Source organism: Pomacea canaliculata, linkage group LG5 (genome assembly GCF_003073045.1).
Source record: "Pomacea canaliculata isolate SZHN2017 linkage group LG5, ASM307304v1, whole genome shotgun sequence".
Taxonomy (NCBI): domain Eukaryota; kingdom Metazoa; phylum Mollusca; class Gastropoda; order Architaenioglossa; family Ampullariidae; genus Pomacea; species Pomacea canaliculata.
In genome coordinates this window covers 11808608-11834443 of record NC_037594.1, presented here as the reverse complement: position 1 = coordinate 11834443, position 25836 = coordinate 11808608, and the positions used below count along the sequence as shown (strand labels likewise).

The 25836-nt window shown below is 36.9% G+C and overlaps 2 protein-coding genes across 5 annotated transcripts in view; one reads left to right on the top strand and one right to left on the bottom strand.

Moving 5' to 3' along the window:
• LOC112565190 (tudor domain-containing protein 1-like) overlaps positions 1 to 504 on the bottom strand; it is a 32927-nt gene extending 32423 nt beyond the window's left edge. For both annotated transcript variants that reach the window (XM_025240522.1, XM_025240523.1), the window contains exon 1: positions 361 to 504. In XM_025240522.1, coding sequence (XP_025096307.1) covers positions 361 to 371 — 11 coding nt within the window. In that variant the 5' untranslated portion in view covers positions 372 to 504. The remainder of the gene's footprint in view (positions 1 to 360) is intronic.
• A 2276-nt stretch (positions 505 to 2780) lies between these two features.
• On the top strand, positions 2781 to 25799 carry LOC112563910 (coiled-coil domain-containing protein 186-like). 3 transcript variants are annotated; one of them, XM_025238385.1, is made up of 20 exons: positions 2783 to 2941; positions 4546 to 6094; positions 6423 to 6555; positions 6913 to 7041; positions 7316 to 7528; positions 7759 to 7878; positions 9404 to 9508; positions 11371 to 11469; positions 11668 to 11754; positions 12418 to 12560; positions 13312 to 13492; positions 13666 to 13740; positions 13992 to 14076; positions 14346 to 14425; positions 15965 to 16171; positions 16748 to 16902; positions 17210 to 17279; positions 20425 to 20448; positions 21572 to 21721; positions 21991 to 25799. In XM_025238385.1, exons 2-20 carry the CDS (start codon positions 4563 to 4565, stop codon positions 22084 to 22086), a joined length of 3684 nt encoding a protein of 1227 aa, XP_025094170.1. In that variant the 5' UTR covers positions 2783 to 2941; positions 4546 to 4562; the 3' UTR covers positions 22087 to 25799. The 3 variants fall into 3 exon arrangements, with proteins under 3 accessions (XP_025094168.1, XP_025094170.1, XP_025094169.1); XM_025238383.1 differs by lacking the exons at positions 17210 to 17279; positions 20425 to 20448; positions 21572 to 21721; positions 21991 to 25799 and having other exon boundaries at positions 2781 to 2941; positions 15965 to 16191; positions 16727 to 16900; XM_025238384.1 differs by lacking the exons at positions 17210 to 17279; positions 20425 to 20448; positions 21572 to 21721; positions 21991 to 25799 and having other exon boundaries at positions 2785 to 2941; positions 15965 to 16191; positions 16745 to 16900.
• The last annotated feature ends 37 nt before the right edge of the window (positions 25800 to 25836 follow it).

Below are 25836 nucleotides of genomic sequence, written 5' to 3'. Positions count from 1 at the left end.
AGCTAATTAGCGAAACTGCAAAACGAGAATAACTGACTAAAATACTGCTCAAAACTATTATCTTCAACGAATTGTCACTGATGCACAAACTACCTTGTCTGGATCAGCAGAAAATTTCGTGAAGTCTATAAATTATCAATGCAAAGCATTGGAGCACTAGTAATAATTCCCGCCATGACGATCCTATAGCTTCAGAGTAACTCAGCCTAATTCATTCTCAACAGCATGCAATGATACTGTGGTTAGTCCATCCAATGCTCTTTAAAAAAATAAACAAATCGCGCAAATATTGCTTGACAGATTTAAAGCGCAGAACACGAAGGTGTAGATGGTAAAAGTAACAAATCAACAACGCCTTACATCTCAGCCATGGTAACCACCAGTAGAGTACAACAGCTATGCACGAGGTAATATCCCGCGAGTACACCAGCAACGCTCAAATTAATACCCGGCTACCCACGAACTACTATCCCGTCAGCACTTGCGTCAATCCTTTTCCGGTGTCGGGGGGGGGGGGGTCATTTCGTCTGCTTTTACAAATCCGTAGCTACACATTTCATTCTATACTTGTAGAATGCATTATAAAAATATAAATTCATTCTATACTTGTAGAATGAATTATATAAGTATAAAATTCCCTGTATAGCTATAGTTAGTCAAATCTCGCTACTATATGCCACCCCGCTACTATATGTCACTCTCGGTATTATGCCACTTTTGCTCGGTCCCGACTATAAATTCAATGCAAAAAAAAATGTACTATGCCACTGCAGCGAATCGAAACCTCCGGGCGTTTCTAAACGTATGGGTATAGTCTGCGCATGCGCATGAAGCGAAACTTCACTACCGTCTGGTAGTTTACTTGAAATAAAAGTAAAAGACGAAACATTACAGTAAGGTGACCAGACGTCCCGCATTAGGCGGGACAGTCCCGCTTTTGACCTCGTGTCCCGCCTGCTCATCGGGCGGGACCCCCAATGTTCCGCTTTCTGGCTTTCTAGCAAGTCCATCAAATGTCCCGGTTGTCTTTAAAAATCGGAAAACCGTACGCTGATTCGGCGTTCTTTGACGGTTACGACACCATCATGGGCACCTGTCCCGCTTTCGTCCCCGAAACGTCTGGTCACCTTATTACAGGACATACGAAATAAAATGGCATTGCAAAAACAAAATTATACAACTCACAATATAGTGTAGTAGCGAGATTTGACTGTATATGAATGCCAACTAAAGGGTGGAAGCGTAATCAATGGTCGACTGGTGATGCACGCAGCTCGTACCATATCATGAATTCAGTCTTATGACTACCACGTACGTAGTATAGTATATTTGAATACAGTATCATTTCCAACATCGTATACTATAGTGTAATAAAATATTTTCATTTATTGTCCCAAATACCCTGCATGCATTTAAAGCGCCATTTAAAGTGCATGAAAACGCACGTCTTTAATTGCGGCGTTTGGAACATGACATAGCAAGACGTACAGTTAAGGTGTGAAACATCGTTAAACCATGTATAACGTCTCTGGTTAAACAGAGCAACGTACGTATAGTTTGGTTCTATATTGAATTGGTAACAAATAAAGTTTCATATATATCTTCTAGGACATGGGTGGACAAAGTATAATACATGTATATATGGCCCGCGGACCCATAGTTTTTTTTTCTTTTTATTCAGCCTTGCTATAGTTAGTTCGATTGAAATTTAATTAATGTCTCTAGTACAACGAACAGCGTTAGAAATCGGCAGTCCTTAACATTTTAACACAGACAAAATACAAACATAACAATTTTTAAATAATTACACGGCTGACATATATATATATAGCGTTGCGCCGCGCACCGTGACCTTTGGCGCTTAATTGCTTGGTGGATGCTATAATTGGTACTGGGCTAACCAATGTTACCAGATTTTCCCAAGCTTTGGCCCAAGCTTGGTCGAATCTTGCGTGTTTCCTGGGTAAGACATATTATAGGAATCGAGTGAAGAATTTAAGTGGTGTGACATATATATATATGTTCAGATTTGCGAGTCTGGGAAATAAGACGATCGAGCATCTGAGTTGTGGACTTTGGGAAGCTTAATTATCAATGAGGTACTGTGGACAGCCAGCAAGAAGAGAATTGCAGTAGTCTAGTTTAGACCAGAGACGTTATATACCCTTAACGTCTCTGCATGTTTAGACAGAACAAATGAGCAGAGAATAAGATTATAATTTTGGTGGTTGAGATGGATTGAGTATGGCGAATAGAGCGAATTTAAACAGCTTCACTCTAAACAATAAATTTGATAAGTGAAAGCCATTATGTACTTATTTGTTGTCCATTCCATTATCACTTGGTTTGCTGTGGCATAGGTTTTTGGTATTCTAACCGCCCGCAAAAAGCGCAAAAAGAAAACTTTTTGCCCAACCCTGTTCTAGAATCTATAGATGGTGGCAATAGAAAATAATTATTTCATGCTGTTGCGATGAATAGCAAAAGGGGCATTTAAGGAACACCTCCGGTGCTGATCGTTGTTAGTGTAATTTGTTTATAGTTGTACGAGCTGCTTAATTAGTAACCCTTATAGACATTATGCTGAAGTTGCAGGACAGCAGACGAAACGGAACAAGACGTCTTAACACATGCGCAAAGCAGGGGGTTGAGGGGGTGAGGATTATTTCAGTTACTAAGACGTCGAATTTATTACATGTTATGCCAGTTTAACACAATAGTGGGCCTAAGGAGAGATTTCACTCAGTTAGGGGTATCTTTTGCAAAATCTGTTGCAAAAATACACGAAAGCTCAATTTAGGTCACGTGATATGACATCATCGCCATTTCGTGTTGTTGGCAGACAGCTTCCGCTAAGACGTCGTCTGTTAGGAGTTTCCAGTGCTAATCATTTAGTGGACATTCTTCAGTCGGGTGTGCAGAGATGTGTGTGTACGCGCAGGTGTGGAAGAGTTGTTTTTTTTCTCTTCGATCAGTTACGCATATGATCTGCAGTTAATTGTCAATATTTCATGAAGCGGGCCCCATTGACATTTTCTTATTGTCAGTAACACATGAACTTAATAATTTGAGGTTAGACTGTAATGCAAATGAACGATACGTTCCAATGACTTTAAAAGAATGTTAATCTTCAGATTTATGCAGCCGTAAACTACAATGTTCATTACGCCCAACATACTTTAGTACCTCGAATGTACAGACAGCAGTGTACATCGATCGTAATGTTTATGTCGTGATATGTAGTGGATTTTTCTTTATTTACATCAACTTTAAATAAGAATAAAATTTTATGCCAGGAATTTTAGACAACTGATGATGATGTTGGTGACGATGTGAAAATACAAAACTTTAATAAGTAGAGAAGCTGCCATGATTTCTGGCCAAAACACAAAAGTACAAATCAAATAAAAAGAAACACATTTTGTTCACATCTCATATTTTTTTCCTTAATATTTAAATCAGATTACGCTTATGGTATGTAATTTTAAATCTGTAGCATCTTCTCTTGTTTTTCCATGTTTCTTATCTATTTGTCAGTGAATAAATTATAGTGGTGTTTAAGGAAGTGGCTTAAAGGTCAATTGCAAGAAATTTTTTATGGTATTCACCAGATATTCATTACAGTAACCAATTGAAATATTTTGACTCTCTCTCTCCCTCACACGCACACACACAAGCATCACATACATATCAACCTATTTTGTACTTTTTGCCTATTCTTCTATGAAGATATAATTCCTATAGTGCTATAGAAGCCTCAGCACATAGCATTATTTTCAACATTTATTAAAGAAGAACTACCAGTAGCAAATTATAGGGGTTTCTTTTACAATGCTTTTTTCGCACAAGAAAGGGCAAACCCCTAGTAAGATGATTCCCCCCACCCTCACCCCCACACACACTGTTACTTTTGTTATATGTGTGTATCATTTCAAAATTGACATAATTTTTTTCTTGATAGCTGCTTATTTTACCGTTATTTGCATCCCATGTGGCATAGCCCACTAAACAAAAGTCTGAAAAATCCCTCTCACATACTGCGTTCATTGTTTTAACACGTGGTGGTTGAGAAACAACAGTTTCTAAGAGAAGAAAATAAAATTCATTAATTGTTTAACAGTTGCTGGTTGATAACTCTTGTGATTTTATTTATTTTCAAACTGAATAGCTTAAGTTTTCTATATAAAGTTCCCTGGTATTTCCAGCAAAATGTAATGTTTGAGCCACAACAAGTGGCTGCAGCATCAAGGTGCTACAGCTGCTGCAAAGTGTCATGCAGATTTCAAGCTGTTGTTCATGTCCTGTCAACTATTTTTTCTTTTTTTAGTTTGGTAGCATATGCCATAGTTTGATAATGATAATGCCATTAATTATAGTCATCTGGTATGTGATGAGTTTTGTTAACATTCCATTTTTTGTTCCAGGTGGCTACCAAAAAATGTCCATATAAAATTTTTCAATTTATTTATATAGCTGGCCCTATATATCCTTCATTTCATTACATACCTACATTATATTGAAAATGAGTCCTTGATTTTTTTTCAGAACCATACAAATTTAGCATGAGTAATCACAAAGCAAAATGTTTGGATCTACCAGACAGGATAAATATGGAAGACGTAGAGGCAGAAAATCCTGAACCTGAAGAGGATTCAGACCTAGCTAGCTATAGCTGTGACAGACACCAAGATGTTGAAACAGCTCCTGTGCAAACACTGCATACAGATGACTTGAGCATTAGCAGGCAAGATGAAGAGACGGAAAGTAGCTTTATGATGGGTCCTCAAGAGAGCAGAGACATGAATTCTAATACTCTAAAACAAGATTCTAGGATCCATAGTGAAAACCAGTCATGTACAGAACAAGGAATTGTGTCTTTATCTACTGAGGATGTTGCTGAGAGATTGGTAGCTTATCATAATGGCAAAGAACTGGAATCAGTACCTGAGTCAGACAGAAGTGGTGTCACTTGTCAGTTCCCTTGTGAAGCTACAAGTGTTAATGGTAAACCAGGACCTGATGTTCAAAACCAAACCTTTAATGGAGTCACTTGTATGGACACAAATTCTCAGCCTACAGACTTTGATGAAAACAGTCCTTCACTGAAAATGCAGCCAGAAGATGAGATGCTTGAGGCATCCTCATGGAGACTTAAGGATGGGGATTCCCTGAAAGAAGAGTTAAATGCATGTTATTTGGACCAGGATGAATCTCCACCAGAAGATGAACTGTTTATCACAGAAAATGCTTGCTCAGATAGTCATAGAGAGATAAATACAGAAGAATCATGGAAGACTTCTGCTTCTGAAAAAATTGATGATGACAAGAATATGCTACCAAGTGGGGAATCTCTTGCAGTAACTTCCACAGAAGTGGAATCATGCTTCCAGACTCTAGACAGCATGGCACAATCATCAGAAATATCTGTGGAAGTGTTTGGCACATTCAACACATGTGGTCAAATTGGAAACAAGGATCAGAATGCTGAGAAAGATGATGATTTGGTTCCTGAATGTGACAGAAAGCAAGATTTATCATCCTTGTGTGCTGCCTGTGAAGGAAGTGGTACCAGGGATGAAAGTCAAATTTCATCTCACACAAAGCTAATTATTGAAGGTAGCAGCCATGACCACAGACAAAATCAACAGTCAGATTTGGACAAAGTTTATTCGCCAGAAATTGATGTAGCTATGAATGACTATGCAGAAGGGGAAAGTGCAGCTAGTCCCAGGAAAATATATTCTATTAGTGCTGACAGTCGGTGTCATGGATTGATGCAGGAAGAACAGGAGTGCAGTGTTAAAGACCATGCTGTAAAATCACAGGCATTTGCTGGTAAAAAATGCAAGAGGCTTGTGCATAAACTTGAGTCAGAGACTGATTCTGAAGAAGAGCTTATGATAGAGCTTGATGCAGAACTACAGCTGTCAATGTCTCCAAGACAGAATGAACTAGAACAGCCTTTTCCAGCTTACCTTCCACAGAATGGGCTCAAACAGATTGATGTCATGAGCAGTCAGCTGTGCGAGCAGTTCCAAACACAACTTGAACATCTCCAAAATAAACTGTTTCAAAAAGAACAAGACATCAGGAGGTATTTTGTTTAATATTTTAATTTAGTATAATGTTTCAGTATTACTACAAGAGTTTTTCTGAGTATCATCAAATTTTATTTTACACTGGAATAAATACATTTTGAAATTTCATTACATCATAGGCTTTCAGTAGTTTTTGTTATCTATTCATTTATATATGATATGACTTCTTTATTTGGTGTTCATGATTTTTTTCCAACCATATTTACACTTGCACTTGATGTTATTGTATGTTTTGTTTTAAATCCACAAAAGATGTCAGTCTGGAAATGCAAAATGAAATTATATCTTCATGGGCCTAGTTAATAAAACTTCTTGATTTTGCAGATTACAAGAAGAGAAAACCCGTCAAAGGCAGGTTGCTCAAGATGTTTTAGATGAGCGGAACAAATATAAAGCAGAGTTGTTAGCTCTTAAGGACAAGAATCCTGATGATCTCTATCTACCACAGATAAAGGAAGTAAGATGATTTTCTGATTTTTCTTCTGTGATAATGCTATAGTGCTAATCAGACTTGGAGAACAATTTCATTTGAAAACAATGTGCAAAATAGAACAATAATGATTATTTACAATAAGTAACTATAAAACACAATTTTAAAAAATCTTTTGAGCAATTATTTTTTTTTATGATGGTGGCATGAGTGTGTGTGAAAAAATATTTATTGTATTTGATTTGTGGGTTGTATTGTTAAATATTCCAGCCTTGCATAATGCTGTCTTTTGTTTTTAGTTGTTCTTTTTTTAATTTGTATGGTGTTTGGGTTGTTTTTTTGTACATCATTGTTAAAACGATTGGCTTGTGATTTTCTTCAAAGCTGGAGTATACAATTGCCCAACAGCAGACAGAAGTACGGCAGCTAAAGGAAAAGCTGACTTCTCATGATTCAGCAGCAAAGAAAGCTATAGCAACTTTGCAGACTGAAATGAAAGGAAGAATAGACCAGGTATACCAACATTTCCATTTATTTTATTTTGTTTTTTCCTGTCTCCTTCTCTTTGATCTAAAAGCATGGTTAGGAGGGTAACTGCTTGTCAGATTGTTCCCACTGGATTATTGCGCTAATCTGCAGCAGAGAATATATGTAGTGAACTTTTCATTTCCACTTGGTATTGTCCTGAGAATTTTGCAGTTTAGTTATGTTGTATTGATTACATATTACATCTTAAGTGGAATGTTTTAAACCAAAATTATGTGAAGCTGTGTACTTTTAAAAACAGATAACAAAACTTTATGAAGATGCCACACGAGAAAAAGACTCCATGGTGATTAGATTTGCTGAAGCAGAAACAAAAAACATGGAGTCCAAACGTGCAGCAGATCGGTTAGAGGCCAAGATCAGAGAGCTTTTGAAGGAGAAAGAATCGTTGAACAGCAAAATCAAGGCAGCTTTCACAGAGAAACAAAAAGCACTGGCAGAACTTGAAATAAAGGTATATATGTTCAGTTTTAGCACATTGAAGTGAGAAGGGTTTCTGTTTAATTATAAAACATTCTAAAATCATAACATAATTGATTTAAACATGTATATGTTATGAATTATTTTCATAATAATTTTTCAGTCACATACATATTTTTTTTTTGGGGGGGGGAGGGAGTTTACTAATGCACTTATATAAACCTATTAACGTTTTTGGGGTTGGGGATGACTATTCTGTCTCAGGTGGGAGAGAGAATTGCAATTGGGAAAGAAATGGAAAAGATGAAAGAGGAGCTATCCTCAGCTGACTACAGAATAAAGTGGTTCCAGAACAAGTTGAAGGCAGAGCTTGAGGCACACAAAGTGAGTTAATAAAAGTATATTAATACCAATAAATTTAACTCTTGAATGTGTCTATAACTTTTTTCATGATTAGAATTTTTAAATACTATATTTTCATCTACTATTACATATACTAGAATATTTATTATAGATGAAGCAATTTTTAACATAACAAAGACAAGCTTGACATAAGAATTCTTCTGATGTGAATTTGACAAAAATGTGCTTATCACAAGTGACTGAGAGACAATAGTGTAAAATCATCACTTTTATAAGTTTTATTATTATTCAGCATAGATCCTTCTGCTAAGCAAAACACTTGTAAATTTATTCCCAGGTTCATCTCACATTTCTTATGAATATTGAGAAGAAGTCATAAAAACTGAATTATTGGTTTGAAAAGTGCTGGTTCAAACTTACATTTTTTTTATTCAGCTTGGAATGTATTCATCGACTTCCCACTGTATTTCATTATAATTGTTACCCACCCACACCCCAATCACATACATTGATTCATTTTCCTTCTTCCCTTGTCTTTCTCAAATGAAAAAAAAAATACCTTACATTTTGAACTATAAACTGTAACTTTTTTCCCCTGCTTTAAACTCTGTGGCTTAAACAACGGTGTGGCTTGTTTGTGGATTTTTCCAGATTTTTTTATTCTCTGATTCATTTTTCAGTGGGTTCCATGTTACAGTGTTAACTGTTCACATTTTTAAATCAAAGCCGCTTACAATTGAAGCATTCAGATCAGCTGCAGCACATTCTAAAACCGAGATGAAATGATTATGATGCAGCTTTCAAATTGTATATATTTGCAGCTTATAAACCAGTTCAGCTCATTTGTGAAAAAAGTAAAACATTTAAAAAAAATTGATGGGTGCAGCTTATATACAGATGCCGCTAATAGTCTGAAATTTACAGTATATCTGTACAAAAATGCTTAAATTCAAAATGACTGAAGGAATAGCACAGATGTTCCATAGTTTGAATCACCTAATAGAATGAGGACTAGCCAGGGTTATACACAACTCTTTACAGTTCATTCTAACATATATCATCAGAACAACATGACTAAGCAAGAAACCCCGAAGGGTAAGGTAAGGTAATAGAAGAGCTTTCCTGGGAACCTATGGCTGTAAAACAAAACACAATCCACTACCGGCAATTTCATGTCCACCAGAACACATTCAGTTATACCTATATTTATCTTGGACCACTAATTCACAATAAGATAGAACTTTTGGAATCCCAAAATGTGGAAATACTCTGTTCAGGTTTATAATGTGCAAAATCATGTAATAGCATCCAGAATTATACAGCTCAATTTGTTGTGCTGATATGTAAGTTGATTTGTAATAGTCTACATGGAATTCATAATCTCATGGCTACTATATGGAAATGAATGCTGCATATATTTGGTGTAAAGACTGAGTTAGATAGTTTTTTATATGAAAGGTTCATGTATGTTTGAGTTTTTCATGCTGCATTACTACTCATTTGATATGGTTTCAGAATTAAGAGATTATATTGCATGTAAATACAGGAAACAAAAACCAACCTTGAAAAGACTGCAGCAAAGTTGAAGGAAGCTAAAGAGGAGACAGAGCAGATACGTCAAGACTGTCAGGCTATTATTAAAACTTATCAGGTATTTAGTTTTGCACTTTTTATCCAAATGTCACGTCTGTAGAGCAGTGGTTCTCAAAGTCTGGTCCGCAGACCACTTGTGGACGCACACATAAGTCAGGTGGTCCACAGCTAACAGTCATCATATGTCAGCAAAGTGATGTTGAAATCACCATATACACTAATTAGTCCAGTTTTGATTTCACATGAATTTTAATTTTATTAATGCCCAACACCTCGTTTGCTTAAAAAGCTTGCTTATCAACTAACTCTTTATGTCACAGCGTGAGCATTGTGTCATTTAACTGCATCATCCTTACCCCTTAGTAATGCAGTGCTTCTTCTTGTTCCTAATTACCATCAGTGGAGCATAGGGCCCCATCTTCACCACACCATTGGACCCAGTTGTGGGCGTCCTTTCCAGTTGGGACCATATCATGCCAGCTGCCTCCGCCTCGCTGTGGACTGATCTCGTCCATGTCTGTCTGGGTCTCCCAACCCTGCATCTCACCTGTGGGTTCCAACCCAGAGTTTGTTAAATTTTCGGCCGGCTTTCGCAAGATGTGACTGATCAAGCCCCACTTCTGCCTCTTGATGTCTTGGCTGGCAGGGTTTTGGTTCGTTCTCTCCCACAGGTCTTTATTGGAGATCTTCTCGGGCCATCTGATGTTGATGATGTGGCGCAGACATCTGTCTGAATCTTGTTGGTGATGGTGTTTGTCACACGCCATGTCTCACATCCATATAGAAGGACTGACTTTACATTTGCGTTGAAGATGCAGATCTTGGTGTGTACAGATAAAGCCTTGGAGTTCCAGATAGGTCGCAGGGTGTGGAATGCAAGCCTGGCTTTATTTACATCTTCATCTGCACCTTTATTTTTGCTAACTATGCTGCCAAGGTAGGTGAAACGGTCAGACTCTGTAATACATTCCCCATGTAGTTGGAGTGGGGCTTCTTGCTTGTTGTTGATCTGCATTACCTCTCTCTTCTTGATGTTGATGGTCAGGCCGGTCATCTCTGCTTCTTATGAGAGCAGAGGGAGTTTTGTCTGTGCTTAATGCTGCTTGTGGGACAACAGGCTGATGTCATCCACAAAGTCAAGATCCTCAAGTTGCCTGGTGAAGGTTCACTGAATGCCTTTGTTGCTGTTAGAGAATGTTCTTGTCATGATCCATCATGACGATCAAGAAGATTGTTGGCGAGTTCATACAACCTTGTCTCACTCCAGTCCTCACTGCAAAGGGGTCAGTCAGCTTACCATTGTGAATCACCTGGCATATCAAGTCCTCATACAGTTGCTGGATGATGGCAATGAACTTTGGTGGAAATCCATTGTGCTGTATCAACTTCCAGATGGTTTCCTTTTTCTACGTAGTCAAACGCCTTCTCAAAATCCACAAATGTCAAGTAGAGTGCCGACTGCTATTTAATGGACTGTTCCATATTTCATAGTTTAGTGATATGTTCTTTGCATGATTTATCCAAAAGCCTGCCTGTTCTTCGGTCTCTCCAGAATGATTCTGTTCAGCACCTTACTAGGAATGGAGAATAGCGTAATCCCACACCAGTTGCTGCACTGTGTTACGTCGCCTTTTTTGGGTAGCTTTACTAGATAGCTAAGCTTCCAGCCTGCTGGAACTTGTTCCCAAATTTTCTTCAGCAAGGAGTGCCATTAACCAATGGGTAGGGATTGAGCAGCGCACATATTTCGCTCACCCTTGCATCACTGACCATCAGCTTGCCACTTTTTGTAATCTTAGGAAAAAAGCAGGTGATGCTGAATTTGTTTAAAGTGTGCATTTTCTCATAACTGACACATTACGCTTCATATGGCACAGGACATTTGCTCAGTCTTATTTGCTTCATTTCTCATGCTTGCAGGAATCAGAGGAGGTGAGATCAAACAGTCTTGACAAGGAGCTGAAGATGAAGGAAATGGAACTCATGATACAGATGAAACAAAAGACTGACACTGAGGAGGTTGGTAATAGATGCTTCTTCTGTTGCACTGAACTGAAAGTTTTCTACAGCTTCCACATTCCCTCACTACTTAACCAATCTTTTTTTCTTATTTTTACAAATCTTTGAGATGCTACAGAATTTCTTGTTTGATTTTTATGGTGTTATTCCACACTCTAAAGTATATTTGTATACTTTGTGTTGTGTTTTTTCTTCCAGATTCAACAAAAAACTAAGAGAGAACTGGAGACTATGAAAATGCAGTATAAAGATGCCTTGGAAGAACTGAAGACATTGAAAGATAAGGCAAGTTCTCCTTTCTCCTTTTCATGGTTTGTGTCACAAACCAGTCATGTTTAGACAGAACAAAGCACAGCGAGTTATTGAGAAAGAGAGAGGATGAGTGAATGTGGAAATCTTAACGAAGCAAATGGCTAAGGACATCATTTGGGAAATAATTTATAATGCCATAGGAAAAAGAACCAGGTTTTACTTGTAGAAGGCTTCGGGAGATCGTATTAGTTGATGTCCAAGAGAGAGAGAGATAGTCTACCTTTCCTCATCTCGTGCTTCAGCAGAGACAATAGTTTCTGCGAGGTTTACATCCATGTGCACCAGGTGTGAAGAAAGGTGGCTTGTTTGTGCAGAATGTAGATCACTAACTGCTGGCACTTATGGTCTGGTTGAAGCAAAAAGAAGCAAAGTGTATTGCTGAAGCGTATTGCAGACAACGAGTAAAGAAATAAATCTTGCTGACACTGATCAGCCATTTCACCACCACTTGTTCCTTGCCAGCAGTTATATGGATATAAATAAATTAGAGTAAATATTTTACCTTTGTCCATGTATAAATGTATTTAAATTTTGCAATCCACCAGCTCTTTCCTATGGGGACCAGCAAACCAACAGAGAAAGTGAAGCCCAAGTTGAACAGATGGTTATCAGAATGGTTTACTGTGTCATATGTAGGTACAGTGCCTGGAGGAGGAGCGACTTCAGGGGGAGCAGCTACAAAGCAAGTACCAGACCATTATCCAGAATCAGAAAGGGGATAATGCCGACCTGCAGAAGAAAGTGACAGGGTTTCTCACTTTGCACGAAGACTTTGATAGGTAAGAGCTTGACAGTAAGGGGAAGGGGGACTGGTTTTTATATATATATAGTACTTGCTTTCTAGGAGTTACACATAGGTTGCTAAGCACCATCAAGCACTTATTTTAGGTCTTCTGCTTCCTACCAATGCAATGTCTTGTGTGGAGATCTTGCCTCATGCAAGCTTGCTCGTTCTCTGCACATGGTACCTGTTTATAAGGCTGGCTGATGCTGTGATAAAGCCTAAACCTGCATTGCTGGCTTGACATAAAACACATCTCTTCCTTTCTCCTCTCTTTTTCCCACCCACCCCTTTGAGTCAGCTTCTTTTTGCCTTCTTTTGTGCTGGAGATAGTATAGCGATCTATAGTTGTGTAATGAGACATGCACCTTGTCAGCACTTAAAACAAGTTCAGTCTTGTTTTAACTGTTAACACATCTGTAAATTAGCTAGATCCAGTGATTTTGAAGCTGACAGCTCCACAAAATCATAGCCCATCATTAGGCAGAAAAGGTGATACAGAGAATGCAATCAGGATTAGTAGTTTTCTGGTGTGACCATTAAAGCCGCACTTTCACTTTTGTGTAGACATATCCAAGTGCACATATGCAAATGAAAACAAATCACAAATGCTATGTAAATATGTGTGGTACACATTCATTTCAATATATATTATACATATTCAAATACACACTTGTGTTTTTCTGCTGTTTATTTGCAACAGATCATATTCATCTTACACTTAAAAGTAACTTAATTCTATGTTACAGGGCTCAGGAGATGATCCGAACTCTGGACCATGAAATTGGAGAGCTGAAAATAAGTAATCGTGATCTCCAGAAGGACTTGGAGGGCTGTCAGGCCCGAGAATCTAAGATGCTGGCTCTCCAGTCTGAGCTGAGTCGTACCAATGCCCTCCTTCGTTCAGAAAATACCATCTTCAACAACCAGGTTGAGATGGCATTTCTTGTCTGGTTATATTCCATTCTCACTTTACATTTGATAACTGGTATTTGAGATTTGATAATAAGAAAGAGTTAACAGGACATAAACGGGGCTTTAGCTTTCCATTCCAGTGGAAGCAGTTCATAAATAAATGAGGCTTACATGTAACTATTTTTCAGATTGTTACTTTGTCTGGAGACGTGCAAAAGATGAAGATGGAAATTCAGGATTTGGAGACTAGGTGTAGAGATGCAGTAAGTTACTTTGAGAATTTTATATATTGTTCGTACTTTTAAAGAAAACCATTGCAGACCATTGTTCTTTGTTAATTAGGTCCTTTCACAGTTTCTTTGCACTTGACATTCCATCATATTGCAGCACGGATACTTTTCACTGCTCAGAAAAATATCCTAACCCTAGCTAGGTGAATGAAATTATATGAATTCATATTCAAAAGAGACAGTACCAGATTTCTGTGTGGTAAAACATTTATGATTTGTCTCAGATTGAGAATTTAGAAGAAGAAAAGAAGAAGCGAAAAGAAGAAACAACATCACTTGCTGCGCAGCTTGCAGAAAAGACAAAAGAATGTGAGTGTCTTTTTGTTGATAATGACTTTTTAGTAGAAAGAGTTATAGAAGTATCTATGTCAGTTTGTAGAGTTCTTCAGGTTTTATAAATATATAAAATGATAAACAGATACAATAATTTACAGAAACTGAAAAAAGGCCGTACAAATGATGAGCTGCTTGCACATTTGGGGTAAAAGAAAAGTACCCTTCTCACAGTCACATATTCACATGCTAGGATGTGCATGCACACTTAACACACAAAATGTTAAAGTCATTATTTGTTTCAGGTGAGGAATATAAGCAAAAATGGGAAGATGAAATAGACTCAAACAAGACATTAAAGCGGAAACACATGAACAATATCAAGGTAAGTATACACATAATAATTACAATTTTGTGGATGAAATGAATGCCAAATTATATTTTTACACATTACTTACTCATGAGGTCTGCCTTTAAGAAAAAAGCTGCAAATGACAGATCTCAGAGTGCTGTTTTGGCAACATAACCAATTTGTATTGAGGACAACCACATGCAGCCTACATTATATGATTTATGCCTTTTTAAAAGTCAAAACTGATTGTGACATATTTTTTTTTCATCTAACAAGCAAGATAGTAGATACTTTGTGAAGAATACAGTAGAACATAAATCAGAACAAGGTAGACTTAGAATTAGCAGTACTTCTTTGTTATATGCTAACCTTACAGGTTGTGTAAAGATTTCCAGAGTTAAGGAAGAGTTAAAGGAAGAGTTAAAGGCAAAGGCTAATAAAACAGCAAAGTTGGGTTCAAATGATAGATATTAACATGTTAAATCATTTCTGCTTAAAAGTTCAGCTTAGAATCATTTGCTTAGAATTACATTACAGCATAAATGAGTGCTGATACTCATAGGTTCTATGTTTTAGTACACTTTCACAAAGAAGACAAATTGACCCTAACACATGACCATAAGAGGTAATGTTGGATAAATCCTCCGTCTGCCACTCATTTGCGTGTGCGGACGTTTTGCCGACGGACGTTTCACCGCCGGACGTTTCGGAGCCGGACGTTTTGTCGACTGGACGTTTCGCCGCTGGACGTTTCGGAGTCGGACGTTTTTTTGCATTATGTCAGAGAGAGAGAGAGCTTACTTACTTCTCAAAGAATGAAAGTAACTACTAGATTACACAATAATTCTTTATTTCAAACAAATTTTACATACAGACTTCACAGACAGTTCACTTTGATTGTCACAGATTATGCGCAACAGCTTTGAGAAAAACATTGATACAATGGCGAGAGAAATGTGTGAGCAACGGTTCACATGAGGAGGATAGTGAGAGTTCACTGATACATTGATACAATGGCGAGAGAAATGTGTCAGCTAAGGGGCGTCACACACTTGACTTTGGCTAAAGGTCCCGCGTGAAATGCCGAAATGAAGTGTCCCGCGCCGAAACGTCCGGCGGTGAAACGCCGGTCGGCAAAACATCCGACTCCGAAACGTCCGGTGGCGAAACGTCCGATCGGCAAAACGTCCGGCTCCGAAACGTCCGGCGGCGAAACGTCCGTCGGCGAAAAGTCCGTGTACCCTCATTTGTCATGCCAGTCTTCTCCGCTTCTTTCAGCTCTTCCTTGCTGTGCTTGGGTTTGAAATTGTATGGCACAATCCCCAGACTTGATGCCAGCATTTTGATGACTGCACTTAAAAGACTGAAAGTAAACCCTTGTGCTGGCTTATTGACATCACTTAACAGCAAAACATAGCAGTCCCAGAGCTGTGTTTTAGATAAGATTGTAGCAGAAATGATTTAGAATGTCAGTATCTATATCCACTTGCCATTCCTTTTAAGATGATATAGCCTAAAATATTATTTTATTCTTATTTATTCTACTTGCTTTTTGACTCCCTTATTATCTAGGATTTGACAAGGCAGCTTCACAGTGCTCGAAAGCGCCTAGAGGCATACGAGACAGGGAGTGGAGAACGTGACAACTTGAGCATGGGATCTCGTACCAATTCAAATGGTTCTCTCAACTCAACAGACAATAGCACTCATTTTGCTACCAACCAGTCTAACCACCATCATGGTGCCTGCACAACCACCAGTCAGGACCTGCTCCATCTCGTACATCAAGCCAGGAAACTGTAAGTGATCGATTCTGACATGTTTATCTTTGTTATATTAAGAGTGTTTTGTCACTGTCATCTTTCTCAGCAGCCAGTAGGTGAGTGCCATGTGACCAACATGCAAGAATAAAATCCTGTTCAACATTTAGTAGTATTTTTGAGCTATAATACTATTGTAGATGTAGTTGATGTTACTTTGTCACAGATTCTGGCCAGACACTGGTGTGATCAACATAATGATATTCCTTGCCACCTTCACCTTTCTTAAATTTTCGTCCAACAGTGCTCTTTTAAACTTTGAAGTGGTCTTGGCTGATCTGACACCATGTCATGGAGACGCAGTGTCATACAATGCAATAGACATAAAACAGCAGAACTTACAGGGAAAAGGGGCATGCTAACAAAAGCCATACTTTTCATGCTTAAGTCCATTTAAAAAATACTGGATAGAAAAAAAGCTTGATAGGTTATTATGCTTAAATAATAACATATGTTTACTGTTTCTGCTCTGATGGTAAAGATTTCAAGTTTGTAAAGAGTTTGATCTGTTCAGACGTCTCGGTCTTCGCAGGAGTACCCTGTGATCACAGAGCAGGTGGAGGTGGACAGACAACTGCTGATCGAACGTATAGTACGACTACAGAAAAGTCTAGCTCGTAAAAATGAGAAGCTAGAGTTTCTTGAGGAGCATATTCAGCAGCTGGTGGCAGAGATCAAAAGAAAAAACAAGCAAGTGTTTTTGTCTTTTTTTTTCCTGGTATGGTGTTTGGAAACAGCCTTTTCAACAGTTATAAATCTATCAAACGCAAAATAGGGACAGCTGATTTTTTTTAGCGCAGTGTGCTTACATAGTAATGTCAGCTAGATCAATTGTCAGGTAATTTTGTAAAGTCATGAGCAAAGACAATAAGACAAAAACAGTATAAGGTATATAGTACAAATGCTTGTCTTTGGCATCCAAAACATGCTGTAATTGTGTCAAAATACCTAATTAGCTTTCAGAGAAACATTTCACAGGTGCATGGTTTACTTTCAGAATAATTCAGGGATATGTGTTACGGGAGGAGGCTGGCACACTGGCCTCAGAAGACATGGATGCCAACAAGGTATAGCCAAGACTGCTTTTTGGGGGGAAGCATCTTAAAAATTGATAATATTAGAAGAAAATAAATTATTTCATCATTTCCCCCTTATTATTTGTCTTTTATTCTGCCACATTTATGAATTGACATTTGCAAGATTATAAAACTGAATAAGACATTCAAAGTTCATGGACATAGGGTCTATTGATTAAGTAGTGTTTATAACACGTCTGTTCTCAGGTGCATAGACTTGTCTAAAGAAAATGAGAATACAATATCAGAAGCAGCTGTCTCAAACATTTCTTATAAATTATGATCTGAGAATTAGTTCTTCAAGTGACATCTTTGTAGTGCGGTGTATATGTATGTTTGACTGTGTGCATGCACATATGCGCATGCATGCGTGTGTGTGTGTGTGCACATGCACATCTATCCATGTGTCTTGCATGGCTCTTCCTCATATAATGCTCCTAGTCTCAAATTTTGGGATTTTTTCCTATCGCTTTTTTATGATGGGGAAGGAGGTGTTTAAAAGCCTTCTGCACTTATTTCCCTGAAGACTTGTTTCTTTTCCTTTCTTTCCCAGGCTGTATCTTAAAAAAGTGTAAATCACTTTTCTGTTCAGAAGCCTGTTGCATGGAAGTACCAGAGGTTGACCAGAAAGGGGGGTTTCCCTAGAATCATATTACTATCTAGCAGTTACATGCTTGAACTTTATTCTGCTTTTTTGTTGATGTTTTTTATGTTCTTGAAATATGGTTTTCAGTGGACTGTCTTAAATGTACTTTATTACATTGCATGTGCTTTTCTTTTCACTAGTCCATATGTTTTAATTCTTGGCAAATTATTAGTTATTTTTCTTCAGCACAACTTGTTAATTTAAGTATGCTGCCTGCACTAGGATGCTTGAATAAACCTTTTATTTTAACAAACAAGCATGAAATTCTTAGATGACTATGTTTTTATGGTATTTTTTTCATTTAGAAATCTGTTGACATCGATAGAATTTTTCTCTTTAAATTTATGAATCAGTAAATGTGGGATTTATATCTGATCATTCATGCTTCAAATGTGTAATCAACTGTTAAAGTGCACAAGCCTCGATTGTGCAAGTAGATATTTTGGTATGGCAAAGGTAATAGGACCGACAGGTTGTTTTAAAGTCCCTAGACCTGTAAATATACATTAGATGCAACAATATTTTAAAGTAAACCTTTTTTTTTTTCAAAGAGTGTATCTTATTGAAGAATAGTGCATCTTATTCAGTATGAAGCTTATTCCTCATCTGGAAATTTAGATGAAAAAAGCTAGGTGAACAGATCAGTCATTTTGGCTAGGAAATCCTTTAAAAAATAGCACCAAGCATAAATACCAAAAAAGCAAGAAAACCATGGGAAATGTTTCAGTTTTTTTTAAGAGTCATAAAATCAGATTTTTGCTTGCTTGTCTTTTTAACTTTTTGTTGTTGAAATGGGCAACTGGTGATCTGTCTTCGCTGTGGTGTTGGTCTACCTTATTTTCTGCTTCTTTCAGATAGAAAGGTTGATGGTAAAAAATTGTTCAACGGAAAGAATTAATGAAGAAGAGGTTCCAAGATATTTTGAGTTTTTTTCCCTGTGTAAGTCTTTTTTTTTTTCATCTTAGCTTACACCCAGGAGAACTGTGGACTGATTGGCCAACATTTGCTATATAAACCATTTGACTTTTTGATTTTTAAACAAAAAACTGTAAAAGGGAAAAAAAATTCAGTAGAAAGATTCAGTCTAATGACGTACTAACTGGTAGGTTAACAAAACCTCATTATAGTCAACGTATCTGTGGGTAAGTTAGCAGCTTCATTATAGAGATGATCTGCATTGTGTATCATGTGTTATGCAAATGAGGGTTATCACCCTTTGGGCAGACAAAGTCACTGACTCCTGTGTCGCTCATTCTTTACAGCAGAAGATTTGCTTTGATTTGTTTTAAAAATGAATAAATCTGTGTTATTAGTCTTGTTCACCAGTAAAACTGTGGCTTACTCATCTACACTTGCTTCTTTTTAGTGATAAAAAGGAGCGAAGGAATTAAAATCAACTGCAAAGATCAGTGACCCAGTGTATTAGCAAGACTATGTTTGCAAATGACCATGAAAATCTGTCACTGCTCTAGTCTTCAGCAAAGAGATAAATTAACAAATAACTAATAAATAATAACCAGTGACTCTTCAGGTTGTAGCTTTTTGAATATGCATTTGCTTCCAATAGTAATTTTATGTTTAAGATGCTACACCCTATTGACAAATCTCCTAGTATTTGGAGAAAAAAGTTTTTAAAGAACAAGTTGAGATCATATAAAATGTATTTAGAAATAATTTAAAACTTTTACGCTATATTATAAGAAGCATATTTAAACATTTATAAAGTTGCATGGAAAATGTTCAGTTACATGTGTAGACAAATGAAATGATCCATTAATCAAGTGTGACAATTATAGGCTTTCCTTTCCCCCACTCTTCCCAGTCTAGTGATTGGAAGCTATCTACATTTCAGATTAAACATATTTTTGCATCTGTATGCATGTACAGTGAATATAAAAGCTAAGGTGGCTGAGAGAGTAACCCACACTTATGTGTACACCACATGTACAGCATTATATATAGCGATATTAAACATTAAAATTGTAGCTTTGGGATTGGGTGCCTTTTTCAGTCTGGTTAGTCTGAGTGATCAGCAGCAAGCTGTTCTCCATGCATGTTTTGATGATATCCCATGAACAGCTATAGTCAGTGTGTCCATGGTTGGCTCACAACAGTTTTCCTAACCACTTTTGCTTGAGACAGCAAGTCATTTTAAGACCATTAAGGACAGTTTATGATTGACCGGTTAACAAATCAGTTCCCTTTGTAACAAATCAGCATGTGTGTAGCAGTGTGCTGTTTATGTAGCAGCTTGATCTTTGTGTGTATTAGTGTGTGTACTTAAAGAACATGTGCATGTAAGTGCCTGTAAGATGTAAACATACATCACGGACTGTATTTATATCTGTTTTTGTATTTGTTGACAAATCTTAACTCCTCACAAACAAAATGATATTCAAGCATGCTCCAGTAACTTACTGGGTAACTTTTAGCTGTGGAGTGTGTGTTTGTGTACAGCTAACTCTCGTGCTTTTTTCTTCTCACTGCCAGCTTGCTGTTCGGAAAGAGGTTCAGGTAGAGTAACTTCCCTTTCCATCTCAGTTGCATTGATATGCTTGTGAAAATTTCATTCATAATTTTTTTTCAATCTTGGCACAATTTTTTTTTCTCCTAATAATTATTTAACTGTCTTTGACAATGAAGGATTTGTTTCCCTGAAACTCTTATTCCTCTTGCCCTTAATAGAGAAACTGAAAGAAAGAACTTGTGTTTTGAAGATTCAGTCTACAATCTATTAGCTTTTGCATATAGACAACATGGTAGGAAAGTGATTTTTATTCAGCGCCTGTTTAAATTTTCAATTGTTTTTCTTTACCAATAATCAGTAATTGTTTCCTCAAAGATTTTGGACACAAATTTAAGTCGTTAAAGGTTATTAGGATGCTATTTCTCTGTAATTTTAGCTTGCTTTCTCTTGCTTTATGTGAACAGTAAGTAAATTGTGCTACATTTTAAATATTAATGCAGATAATTATGCATTTAGTAATAAGTATATGCTATTGTAAATGAAAATGCATGACTTCCATGCAACAGGTATCTAATTTCGTCTTGTGGTCTTTGGGGTTTTCTTTTTCTTGTTCTTTTCCTTTGCTTGGGTTCAGAATTTGTTACAAATCGGTTGAAAATGTGGATTATGTATCCAAGGCTAACAGTAAGCACAGTTGCTGCCTCACACTGTTACCATGGTGCATCTCTGCCTTCTTGCTGTTAACTCTAGGCAGAAGGGTTCATTTGTGATGGCTTTTTTTTAACAGTCATACTTCATAAATGCTTTCATAAATATTTAGTTTAAATAGTTTGCTGTTTAGCAGAAAACCTTCAGGGAATAATCCACAGTTGCAATGTTGTTGGCATCATAATGCTCAAAGTTTAGTGTGTTTTTAATAAAAATTAATAGGCATTAACATTTTTATATAAATATATGTACTATGTGTAATAATTATTTATGTCATTATTTATTTTCCTTATGATTTGTTAGTTTTGGGGGCTGGAAGGATGTGATGCTGTAGTGAAGAACAGCTATATGACTAGCTAATCCCGACAAAGTAGTTGAACATAGTTGATATAAGAGGTGTATTTCTAAAACAGACTGCTCATTTTTAACCTGGTTACAGAGATGTGGTGTTACTATGTGCAGGCTTTATTAGCACGCAAGGGAGGTATCATGGCTTCTTTGTATAGCATGCATCAGCAAGATGGGACTATGACCCTTGACCTCTCACTAGAGATTAACAAGAAACTTCAGGCTGTCCTAGAGGACACCCTTCTCAAGAACATGACACTTAAAGTAAGAGTTCACTAATGTATGTGTATGAATAAAATTGCAGTGAAAATGTATTCCACTTTATATTTGGGCAGGGAATCTTGGAAGAAGGTTGAATAGATGTTATGAAGTTGCTTTGTATAGTTTTCTTGTTGAGCTTTGAAGAGGATGGGATAGCCAAAGCATTTGCATATGATTGTAAAAGGAATCAATCACAAATGATTGCTAGCATATTGAATATACTCCATTACATGACAAATTAGTGAATGCTGCTTTTTTGTTATTATTTGCAGGAAAATTTGGATACTTTAGGAACAGAAATTGCACGTCTCTCACAGGAGAACAGACGACTACAATTGCACCTTCAAGGGCTTTCTGATCATGGATGAAATCAGGCATCCTGCACCACTCTCACCCTACATTCCATGCAGTGACCACTGTTCAGGGGCAGCTGTATCCTAAGAGCAAAGCTCTTGGATCTCAAGATGTGGCTGTTTCTAGATCACTGTTTCATTCTATGGCTGTGATATGTATTGCTGTGAAAATCCTTTTGTGTACATATTTGCATGTTTGATGGCGGTTTCAGTCATGTTTTGTTTCATGGAGTGTGCAATATTCTTTTGTTCAGGCAGGATGAATTTGCTGTATTATTAAAGGCTTCCTTCATGGATTATAATGTACACTTTGGCAGAGTTTTATCATTTTGAAGTTAAGCTAAATTGATTAAAAAATGACTTTTAAAATTATATTGAGTTGACAAATTTTTTCAATATTGATAATGTGCATGCTACAAGATTTAAATAATGCGCTTGATTTATAAGGACTGGGGATTTCATTTTGTCCTAGGACCTTTAGGAAACTTTCTAACAAGAAAAAAATAAAGTCTCTAAGCTCTTGTGCAAGAATGCTCAGAGAATCACTCGTGTGAAGTGCATGTTACCTGTATGTTGATATCAACAACATGCAGTTATTTCGTGGCAATTTACACCTCATTCTTTTTTGAATAGCAGCATGCCAACTTAAAGCCGTGTCCTTTTTTTTTTTTTTTACTTTAGGTTAGGATATGCTGGATGACAAAGGTCCTAACAGTTACATTATCCCTGAAAAATATTTGTAAGGGTACATTCACCAAAGATTAGCCTTTTTTTTTTTTTTCAATATGGAATGGCAGGGTGTATGCAAAGGAGGAAGTTTTTGTTTTGGCAGTGGAAAAGGTAGGGGCAGAAAAGTCAGCTAGGGGAAAAGAACAGTATTATTTTGCCTCAGATCTTCCAGTTGCAAGCTTTGGGATTTACGAACATCAATGCAAGATGTATGCATGAGTAACTTTTTCAGCCCTGGACTTGTCAGAAAACATATTCATTTTGTTTTTTTATACTGTTTAAACAATATTTGCACATAAAAAAACACAACTTGTTTTCACAAATAAGCCTTATACTGTACCATGCTGGTGGCAGTACTTGACAGAATGTGAGGAGGGTCACTACAGAGACCATACATTCATTTAAGGTAAAGTAAGGTCATGTGGCAGCTAAACCCAGTTAGTGTTAAGTAACTGAAGCATTCTATACCATAGCTAAGCCATTCTAGTGGATTAAAGATACCTGATGGCACCAGATCATGCAATAAGATTTTTAAAAAAAAAATTAAAGAAAAAGTCTCATATAAGCTTAGAATCCTCAGGAGCATTATTCATGATAACTTTCTTGACAAAGATCTTGGCTGTTGCTGTTAATTTATTTAGTGCTCTGCTGTCTCAAAACTCTGCATGTGATGTAATTTTTGACAAGTGATATGTACTTAGCAACCAGATTGCATTGTGTCATATTCTTTGTAACCCTCCAGTTAAATGTCCAGGGATGGTAATAAGGCTAAACACACAGCTTGGAACTCAGGCAAGGCAGCTGTGTAACGGTTGCTCCTGCCATGTCTGGAGGCAGCAACTGTATGGAAGCTTCATTCGACACTTAGCAAATAAGGCTTAGAAAGATGAAATCAAACTTGGTATATATGTTGGATGTTCACCAAACCAACAATGTGGTCACGATGCTAGCATAAGGTGATGGACCCATAGCAAACAAGTATCTTCAGTGCTCAGCGTTCTGTGTTGACAGGGAGAGATGATGCTCCTTTATATTAATGATACTGTTGTTGGTATGAAGCAGAAGACAAATGTATTAAGTAATCTCTGTAAAGAGATAAAGCTGGAATGAAAGACCTCTTGTATTGGTAGTGTATTATGGGTTATTAATATTAAAAGAGCTGGACATCACCTGTTGTTGCAGATAATGTGAATATTTCTTGTGCCCATGTGTACAGCATATAGAAAAATAATTGTAGCCAGTAGGCCTCAAACTCACACTTGTTGGACAATATAAGTAAGAATATTTGCTGAACCTCGAACTGTCACTAACTTATGCCCTGGTTATTAAGTTTCACTGCGGAGACTTTCCTATAGATTTGATTTTATATGTATGCATGAAAGGTGCTAGTGATGACATTGTGCAATCAGTAAATCTGGATATTTGTATTCAAGTGTTATGTAGTTGTTTGTATGGCCTGTGTTCAGTATTTTACTAAAATATATAGGCATGTTTGTAACTAATTATCCATATGTTTAAATCCACCCATGTTAAAATCAGCCATAAAAGCAATTCTTAATTTCAAGAAAATCACCTATCACCACTTCAGCTTTAATTTTCTTGGCTACATTAAGAAATGTCTGCGAGCAATGAATTGTCAAGAAATTGTAGTGGCTTGGGATTTTTATATAAATCCACTATTTTGTGTGGGGCTTTCCGTGTGATATGAGATAAGGGCTGCGAAAAAAATTGTTTTTCAAGTTCTTACAGTAACCATCCTGGCTATATTTTGTTTTACTAGCTAATGGGTCTTGCTTCAAGCCATGTTTCCTACACACTTCGTAAGTGGGATTCATCTTTCTGGATATTAAAGATCCAGTCTTGTGAATTGAGTGCTGAAAATTCAGCATATTTTTGCAATTAAGTGTATTGTCAGATAGAATGTGATGCAAATCCTCAAAACAACTTGCCATCTTCAAACTGTAGCTTTCAGCATCCGCTTACCAAACCTGGTGTGGTCTGAACCAATGTTGAATATTGCAAACTGGTGTATAGTCTGATTTGGGGGGTGGATTTGTATGTGTGTGCATGCATGTGCACTTGTATGTCAGTGCACACATGTATTAAGGAGAGTTGATTCTGCCACCTTGTGATGTGTTCAGCATGAAGATTTAAGCTCCAACAACAATTGTAGATCTTTCATGGCAGTCAAGAAGTCTTGGTTGGCTATAAATTTTGTTTTAAGGCTTAGTCATTCGTAATAAGCAAAGAGTTTGAAAAGACAAGCCATAAGTGGAGATCAACTGTTGTATATATAAAATAAATTGCAATGTATGATGAACAGTGTGATTTCACAAGTTGTGATATGTTCCATGTTAACAATTTTGCACAAAAGGCATTCTAAAGGTGAAATAAATTTGGGAGAAGATGCATAGATTTTTTTTCTTTTAAGTTACATTTTATTGAATATTGGGAGAGGGGTGTAGGAGAATGAGGCTGTTGTTTCACTAGAAATTTTCAACACAATTATTTTTAGCTGTGTAGTTCATATTTTCATGGTGGAAATTTATACTTATAATTTATACTTATTCATGACGTGTACTCTTGCAGTGTTCACCTATTTCCTAATAATGTAAACATGGACAATAACACATTGCTTTGGTTGTCTGGGATTTTGTTTTCAGAATGTAGTTAACTGTTCAAGAGGAAATCGCATAAGAAGACAACTGAGATTCAGCCTAATACTCGTTTTTACATCTTGGTCTCTTGTAAGACACACAAGTCCAACTGAGTGAAGAACTCTGTGTGTCTAGGAGATTCAAAGGAGGACAGATCTACAGTGAACAGGCGTATTTAACATAATTTTAAGTTGTAGTTGGGGTTATTCTTTTATTTTAAATGTTGCTAACATCATTGTCTTCGTAATCAGAATATATGCACTACTGAACGATACTTGCTTAAGTATGTTTGACCAGTGAAAATACAGCTGAAATGAATATTAAAATGGTTTTGTGTCATGAGGCATGCTGTGCGTGGAGTACATCATTTCATCACCAA